The sequence below is a fragment of the Astyanax mexicanus genome, chromosome 8, assembly GCF_023375975.1.
Source record: "Astyanax mexicanus isolate ESR-SI-001 chromosome 8, AstMex3_surface, whole genome shotgun sequence".
NCBI lineage: Eukaryota > Metazoa > Chordata > Actinopteri > Characiformes > Acestrorhamphidae > Astyanax > Astyanax mexicanus.
The window spans coordinates 52,203,097-52,212,502 of NC_064415.1; the positions used below are offsets into that span (position 1 = coordinate 52,203,097).

Here is a 9,406-nt window from a genome sequence, read left to right on the forward strand (position 1 = left end):
ATACGTATCTGTATATCATCACTGTCCAATGAAAAACAAGTATTTCAAAAAAAAAAAACAGAAACTTTACAGGAGAGAGAAAAAACCTTCTAAACTTTCAATGGAAGTCAATGTAAAAAGAGTTTATTTCACGTGATTTTGAAGTATTTCTATTGGTTCGTTAATTAAGAAATTTTGGCACAGTGTAAGGGACAGTTTGTCTTATGTAGTAAACTAAAAATCGACAAAAATGGAGATACTTGTTTTTCATTGGACAGCAAGGATATGTACCATTGACTTATCCTTTGTTTGTGTTGTTTCTGGTCTTAAGACAAATCTACAGAGGATTCTGAAGGAGGGAGAGAGGGTGGTGATGAGAAAGAGGAAAGGAGATGTCTGCAAGATCAACAGCGGAAAACAGACGGACAAACTCCCAAACTTCCCATCCCTGAAAAGGTGTTTAATGTATGTTATATCAGAATATACAGCTCTGGAAAAAATAAGAAACCACCTAAAAATGATGGGTTTCTATGATTTTACCTAATTGAAAACCTCTGGAATATAATCAAGAGGAAGATAAATGATCACAAGCCATCAAACCAAACTGAACTGCTTGAATTTTTGCACCAGGAGTGATATAGCATAAAAGTTCTCCAAAAGCAGCGTGTAAGACTCGTGGAGGAGAACATGCCAAGATGCATGAAAACTGTGATTAAATATCAGGTTTATTCCACCAAATATTGATTTCTGAACTCTTAAAACTTTATGAATATGAACTTGTTTTTTTTGCATTATTTGAGGTCTGAAAGCTCTGCATCCTTTTTTGTTATTTCAGCCATTTTTCATTTTCTACAAAAACTGTGAATGCTCTAAATGACTATTTTTATTTGGAATTTGGGAGAAATGTTGTCTGTAGTTTATAAAATATGTTTTACTCAAACATAAACCTATAAATAGCAAAATCAGAGAAACTGATTCAGAAACTGAAGTGCTCTCTTAGCTCTTTATAATTAGCATAAGCTTTTGGAATTGGGAATGATGTCTCCTTTCTAAAAAAATGTCAACCCTTTTTCTTGACTGTTTTCCAGTCGAATGATTCACCTGAGAAATCTTCTGGTGCTTCTCCATCACGAGACTCAACCAATGCCAGCAGTGCACCGCCTCTAGTACCACCTGCCTCTGTGAAGCCTGTGCCCAATGCAGGAGACTCTACCAACCCTCAAGGTATTAATCACCTTTTAATAACCACCTTATTTTGGGGAGTTTTGTTTGAGATATTTTTGATATGCACTGATGAACAGACTGCAAATGACCCAGCTGTGAATCTACCTCCTAATTTTAACTCTCCAAACCCTTATTTTAGTGAATTATAGTCAAGTCATAAATATGCACCGTTTAGCTTGATTTAGGGCATGTCAGTGTGTCTTTGCTATCACAACGACGGGAAACGTACACCTTACGCAGCTTGAAAGGCACAAACGTCATGAATTAATTTTTTTTCATTAATCAAGGGTGTGTTTTGGGCATCACTTGCCATTCCCTTTAAGAGCCAGGTACGCTCTGACATTGGCACGTTGCTATTTCATGGGCGCAACTACCTGCTACCTGCTACATGTTCAACTCTTCTTAGCAAAGGAAACTGACCTGCTTGTTTACGCTTGTTCATTCTGTTTAAATATTGTTGATGTGAACGTCTGCATAGCTTTGTGTGCCCGCGTTGACAATTCACTGCAAAGATAGCAATGAACATCTGATTGGTGATGTCTGTCTAGGTTGTATTCAGTCAGTGGCGCTTCTGTGTTTTCCATTGCCAAGATAGCAATGCACCAGACATTAACTAAACACACCTTATTTCCAGACCACTACGTTCATCAGTGTAGATATATTCACAAGCATCATTGCTATATAGCTATATTATAGACTGTTGGTGGGTGTAAGCTAGCAATGCACATCGTGATGTACCTTGCGAAGGGTGTAAGATAAGGCCCTCAGGCTCACTCAAGTGGCAATGTACTCTTTCAAGGGGTAGGGTTTACAGGGTGAAGCAAAAGTAATGGGACAAACCACTGGCCTAAAATTGTTGGGCACCTAAGACTTAAGGAAACATTAGAACAACAAAACATGAGAACAGCTACAATGTCAACACATTTGGTTGTTTCAAATCATAGCTTACAGAAATAAAGAGGCTAATTACCAATATTAGTACATAGCCAGTCGCTCCTTACATACAGGGGTTGGACAATGAAACTGAAACACCTGGTTTTACACCACGATAATGTATTGTGGTGACGGACAGTTCTGGTGGAAACAGGAGAGTTGAGGTGCACATTGAATTCTGCTGTGATTTGATCAGCCGTGGTTTAATGTTTTTGGATACAATCCGGGTTAGCACACCAACATCCCTTTCAGACAGCTTCCTCTTACAGCGTCCACAGTTAATCCTGTTGGATGTGGTTGGTCCTTCTTGGTGGTATGCTGACATTACCCTGGATACCGTGGCTCTTGATACATCACAAAGACTTGCTGTCTTGGTCACAGATGCGCCAGCAAGACGTGCACCAACAATTTCTCCTTTTTTGAACTCTGGTATGTCACCCATAATGTTGTGTGCATTGCAATATTTTGAGCAAAACTTTGCTCTTACCCTGCTGATTGAACCAACCTTCACACTCTGCTCTTACTGGTGCAATAATGTGCAATTAATGAAGATTGGCCACCAGGCTGCTCCAATTTAGACATGAAACCTCCCACACCAAAATGACAGGTGCTTCAGTTTCATTGTCCAACCCCTGTATTTAATAGTCATAATGTTTCGACTAATGAGTGTATATACTAAGTTACACAGCTAACATTGCTAACAACAAAAAAAATTGGTTGAATGGTTGAAAGTCACCCAAATATGGGTATAAATACATACCCACACACTTCCATCAACCCAAACACTTTGTTGTAGTTTTCAGGTAAGGTTTGACTGAACAAAATGAACAAAACTTCACTTGACAGCTGAAAACCACTACTATGTTGAATCCTGCTCACTTGGCTGCACATTTTGTGATATTCTTTTGTTTCAATCTTAGTCTTGAATTTCCCCTGAGCCAAACAAAGAATCCTGACAGCAGGAGTTAAATATGTAGTTTTCATGCCTGCATTACCTTGTTGTACCTGGCATGCTTGTTAAGGGGAGCTGGCATCTGCAGGGAAGACGGAATTTGGTCCAACACCATCTTTCTGTCACAATGCCTCTCTGGTTTTGTGTAAAATAGAATTTGAATGGATGCTGAATATGTCTCTGAATATGTATTTGAAATGGAATGTTTATCAAATTATCCAATGCAGTTAAAATCTTTTAATTTTCCCAAAAATCGACTGTATAATCTGGTGCGCTTTATGAATTAATTCTATCAGTCAGGTATTAAGGAGCAGTAAAGCCACTTCACTGAAATACAGCATTATAAGCATTAGCATTAGCCTCTAACCATAGCGCTAGCTTTTTCGCCGCTCAGAGACGAGTATATTTGGCTGTAGCCTTTGAGTTTGCTGTGTTAAATCAAGCTACGTGTGCTGAACCGCTAGCTGATACACTCAGGGTTCCTCAGTCTAGTGCTATCGAGAAGCATTTACGTCCTGCTAGCTCTGCGGTTAGCGGCTAATGCTAATACTGCTGCACCTAGCCTTAGTGCTGGAGAATCTCATTCCTAGACAAAATATTGAAAATCTAAGCTTACTGTAAATAAACAGAAAGGCTTTACTCACCCAAATAAACAGTTTTCAGGAGAGAAATCTGTGTAGATTAACATCCAGTGCTCGTTTGACTTTAAAAGCAAATGTTTTCTTCAAGAATTACAGTTTTGTTTACTTAGGCACTTCTCCCAGCTTCCCCATTAGAAGGAAAACATGCTCACTTCGATGTAGGCATCCTTACTAGTGTTGCTTAATGCATCTTATAATCTGTGTGAAAATTGACCATAATAATGGTTACCAAATTATTTAGTATTTTCTGCATTGTAATTAATAAGAGAACAATAAATCCAGCAGGTGAAGCATAAACCCAATTTTCTATTCTATTATAACTAGAATTACCATTAACATTACCAGTGTTTGCACAAATAATAGTGCTTATGAATGATTATGACTTTTGATTATGAATGATTATGACTTTTCCACGACTAGGTGATGAAGAAGAGCCCAGTTCAAACGGAGGGCCTCCAAAACCTCACAGAAACCGAAAGGCACACTCATGTGAAGCAGGTAAGTGCTTGTAACAGTGGTGTTACTGTACTAATTACTCACGAAAAACACCCAAAACATTATGACCACTCACCAACTTTGTAAGAACCGCCCTGTTTTTCCACTGCTTTAAGGAGTCACTTACTATATGTGTAAATGTGGGCGTGATCATTAAACAGGAAAAACACCGCCCTTTGGCCACTCAGGTCACAGGTTCACTGGTTCCGGACCAGCAAGATTGTAGGGCCAGAATGGCACCGCCTTTTCTGTCTGGGAACTCGCAGTGGATTTTGCGGTGGAAAGGCACAGAACCTTTCGGAAACTTGGCACCAGCACCGACACCATGCCGGTGGAAAAATGGCAATAGTTTTATAAGCAGACAGCAAGGCCAGACACTACAGGACTAAAGGACACCTGCAGAGGTCTTTTTAGAGCCCATTTCCATGGACCACCAAGTTCTTAGACAGTTGTCATAATGTTTTGGCCCTTTGGTGTAAAAATGTGAGAGCATGCCTTTTTAATTTTCAGATCATTTAGATGGGTTTAGCCATTGGACCATAAATGTGACAAATTAGACTTAAAGGTGCACCGTATGATAAGGCGCACTATCAATGAATGGCTATTTTCTGGTCTATTTTTACACATAAGGCACACAATGGTAAAGAACAAGGGTGTCACCATGTTTCCCTTCTAATGAGGAAGCTGTGGAAGTGCCTAAAGAGACAAAAATGTAATTCTTAAAAAAAAAAATATTATTTTCAAAGTCAAACGAGTGCTGGTAATTATCTACACAGATTCCTTATTTAGGTGAGTAAAGTGCTTCTGTTTATTTACAGTAAGCTTACATTTCCAATATTTTATTAGCAGGAGTGCTTGCCGTGGTTAGCAGCAGCACTAGCCATGATAAGCAGCGCTTAGTGCTAATAAACGCCACCCTACAGTGCTACGCTGAGGAACCCTGAGTGTTCTAGTAACCCAGGGCACTATCAGTTCTTTCAGGGCTTAACAGTTCGTCACATGCAACTTGTTTTAACACAGTGAACACAGGCTACAGTCTAATAGACTCGTCTTTAAATGGTGAAGAGCTAGCACTGTGGTTAGCGGCTAGTGCTAACACTACTCCAAAAAAAATGAACTAAAACTCCTTTATACCGGCATGTTTGTTTATCATTTTGCCCAGGCATGGAGCAAGGCAGCCCCGGTGAACTGGAGAGGTCATCAGATCCAAAGCCCCCTGTGAAAAAACCCAGGCTTCCCCCAAAAAGAAACAAATCTCTGGATTTTCCTGGTAAGAAAATGTCTGTATTTACAGTGTGCACTTGCCATCCAAAAGTCTGCATCCACTTACCAGCGACTTTTGAGTTCCACACAATTATAGGACATTATAGGTTTAATCTGAAGATGTTAATGTTATGATGAAACTGGCTCTCATCGGGATCACCCAAGAAAAGGAAGAGCAAGAGCAAGAGTTCCCTCTGTTGCACAGGATAAGTTTATCAGAGTTACCAGCTTCAGAAACCGCAAGTTATCAGCACCCCAGATAAGAGTAATTTGTTTTGTTTAACACTTTGAAGTTACTACATGATTCCTTATGTGTTCCTCCACAGTTTGGAAACTGCGGATTTTAGGTGTGGAAAGACCCATAATGCCACAGTAAATTAAACAGTGCAGTCTTTAGTTGCAGTCGTCTGGGCAGAGTAGCCATTTAGGCCCAATCCCTATTTATTGTTAGGCTGGAGGGGTAGTTTAGGGGAAGGAATAGGGCTTGTTAGCTCTTTATAGAGAGATTTTTCACATGCACACTTAAAACCAAGGGGTAGGATTTAAGAATCACTGATAAGATGGCAGAAAAAGCAAACAAAGAAACCCACAAATGTAGGTATTTTTTCTTGTTTAAACTAACGATTAACACAATATATTACCATAATAGTTTAATGTGTAGTTTTAATGTTTTACAACTGAAATCTTCATGACAAGCATAAAAAAAGATTGCTAGACGTTTGTCTCAGTAGCTAGCTAGCTAACTTTCCCGTTCCACCTTAAATAGTGCAACAGCCGACAGGGGCTGCAGCATTTACGGTAACACGGAAAAAATAAAATAAAATAAAAGCTAATCGAAGCTTATTTCAGCTACCTTCTTTCGCAGAGGAAATAAGAAATGGACAATAATAATTATTAATTTCTGCACCACATGCCTCCATTCTGGAAACATACAATAAAATATACCCCAAATTTAACTACACTCTAAGAAATATAAGTACAGATTTGTACTTAAAAGAGTACAAAGCTTGTCGCTGGGGCTGTACCTTATATTAAGGTTCAAAAAAGTACCTTTCAGTGAAAGTACTTTTTTGTACCCATGGTTTTTGTGCCAGTATAGATTATAAAGATTATAAACATTGTCATCAACTAAAAATGGCTCAAAAACTTGATGATACAAAATTGTCTGGCTTTCAAATAAAAAATGTGCAATTTAAATATATATTGTTTATTAGTACAGTGATGCAGAATACTGAATGTACCCTTTGGTTGGTTAAATGGTACAAATCTGTACTTTTTGCTGTTAGAAATGACTTTGTACTTCAGAGGGAACAAATCTGACCCTGTAAAGACCAATATTGTACCTTTGAGGGTACAATTATAAAGAATGTACCTTCGAGTACAAAAAAGTACTCATATCGTACCTCTGTTTTTTAGAGTTTAGTTAACCAGAAGCAGCAGCAGCTAGGTTACTGAACTTTACTGAAGCGCTCCTGATGACGTATCAGGTGCTTGAAGGGTTGTTCCAATTCCAAAAAAAATAAGGGGATGGGTTTGAAATGGGATTGGTCCTTAGTACTACTTGGGCCATACATTACTTTTAAAAGTTTTCCGGTACTGGTTTTTCAGTCAATTATTCTTTCTGAGACTAGAAAATCCTGGTGCAGTGTGAAGCATGACCCTGTGGATAGCTGTGATCATTATGTGTAGTGTGTGTGTGTGTGTGTGTGTGTGTCCGTTGTCTAGCAGATGGCCCTAAGGTGACCTTTTAATGAAGCCAGATTAGTAAATAAGGTACCATAAGGCTGTATCTTCTTTCTTTCACCTCTCTCTCTCTCTCTCTCTCTCTCTCTCTTTCCTCTCTCAATTCAATTCAATGTAGCTTTTATTAGCATGAGTGTGAGTTACGTTGTTAAATATAGTGTAATTATAACAATTAACAACAATAATGATATGAACACACAAAACAGACACAATAATAACATTTATAACAAAAGAATCATTATGATTATTTATATATAATAATTATACTGTTTATTATTAATAATAATAATAATAAGAAGAAGAAGAAGAAGAAGAAGAATCACTTTCTGTGGGGTGGGGTCCCCAGGATTTTAGGGGTCTTATTTTGAGGTGTCTCTCAGGCTGTGACATGTACTGACATATTCAGCAGCGAGGGGGGGCGGTGTGCCCCTCCCCCAGAGGGATTCGTAGTTTTTCTATATGGGAAAAATGTTCAAAATTTGGAATTAAATCTTTAAATTTGTTCATAAAGAAATGTTGTGTTTCTTTGAATTTGTCACGCTGAAGAAGAGAGTGCATTTTTGTCTTGACCTCACCTTCTCTCTCTCTCTCTCTCTCTTTCTCTCTCTATCTCTCTCTCTCTCTCTCTCTCTCATTAGGTCAGCACAGTCCAGAGCCAGGCAACGGCAAAGCGTCATGACCAGACCGCTGTGATGAGCGGGAGATGTTCTTTTAAACAGGGAAAAACAGATGGCAGGAAGATACAGGATGAGAGAAGAGATGGTTGACTGGATGAATGGACAGACCAAACTCTCTTCCTCTGAGACACATTTTCTTCTTTACTGACTGACTGTCTCTTTCTTGCTCTCTCTCTCTCTCTCTCTCTCTCTCTCTCTCTCACACACACACACACACACACACAACTACCTGGTTGATTTGCCTGTAATTTATTGAGAGTGTTGCAGCATTCTATTAGATCTCTTTCTCTTTCTCTTTCTCTCTCATCTATCTACACTTCTCCCGTCCTGCCTCTCAATCTTAAGACAATCCTTGACGTGTGCTTAACTTAAAGGTACTGTGAGTAATAATAGAAGCATTAAAGGTACAATAAGCGATATTTCCACACTGCACTCCATAAGCCGTACAGTATACTTGCTTGCCTGGCTTGCTGTGACTCCGAATATGATGTAAGCTCCAGTATTACCCCAGTAATAGTCCGTGTTTCAATCTATCTATCCGTCCCTGTCGTGCAGGCCGCGAGCCTCCACCGCGTACCTCATTCCTGCAGCCGTGAAGTATTATCCAGTCTTCATGCCTTTGCATCAACGTTTGGAATTGGAAATTTTCCTTTATTGTACCTTTAACTCTGCGGAAGGATGATCTTTGTAAATACGGAAGATAAAGGAGCTGATTTTGCACTAATCACAGACTGGATAACGGCTCATCTCCGTAATATTTCTGTAACATTTCTGTAACATTTCTGTAACGGCTCTGACCGAGCATTACTGTCGTGAACTTTAAGCTTATTGTTTTTTTTTGTTTTTGTTTTTGTAGTAAGGACAACTGTGTCCCGACGGACGATAGCGACACAGCTGATACCCCTTTTTTCTGCCATTTTAACTGGATGAGGAGTGAGAGTTTGCTGGTTTTAAATGACCTCTATTTTCTACTGAAAGTGATGTAAGTGTGAAATCAATAAAAAGGGAGAATCTCTATGCACAGCGGCTGCTCTCTGATTTCCGGCTCTAATGAAGAAAGGGGAAAAAAAGATGAACTAAGTGGATTAATCCTCCTGTCATGCGGTAGGTGAGATTGATGCATTTTAAAATGCAAAGTTGTATTTTCATCACGACACTTTTCTGGCAGGACTAATTTGTGTAATAAACATGTATAAATGAAATATTAGACATTATTAAACATTTTTTTATCCCTCCTGTTATGTTGCGTTTTAAGAAACATGAATAACTTTTAAAAACAATCACATATTCCTATTATTTGAATAAATACTGTAATATGGAATATATATTGTAATTTTAAAAATAAACTAAATAGCATCAAATACAATCATAACTAAACCTTGTTCAGTATGATTACACCAAATATTAATTCAAATAATATAAATAAGTTTTTTCTTTTTTTTTTTTAACTTATTGCTGTTTCTTGCAATGAACCATAACAGGAGGGATCAAAAAAGTTA

At 38.4% G+C, this 9,406-nt stretch overlaps 1 protein-coding gene across 1 annotated transcript in view; it reads left to right on the forward strand.

The window, feature by feature from the left end:
- The window catches only part of carmil3 (capping protein regulator and myosin 1 linker 3), a 178,956-nt gene extending 170,026 nt beyond the window's left edge, over positions 1-8,930 (forward strand). Inside the window, exons 36-40 of the mRNA XM_022677949.2 lie at positions 311-435; positions 1,068-1,203; positions 4,150-4,227; positions 5,387-5,494; positions 7,869-8,930. Coding sequence (XP_022533670.2) covers positions 311-435; positions 1,068-1,203; positions 4,150-4,227; positions 5,387-5,494; positions 7,869-7,909 — 488 coding nt within the window. The 3' untranslated portion in view covers positions 7,910-8,930. The remainder of the gene's footprint in view (positions 1-310; positions 436-1,067; positions 1,204-4,149; positions 4,228-5,386; positions 5,495-7,868) is intronic.
- Positions 8,931-9,406: the final 476 nt, after the last annotated feature.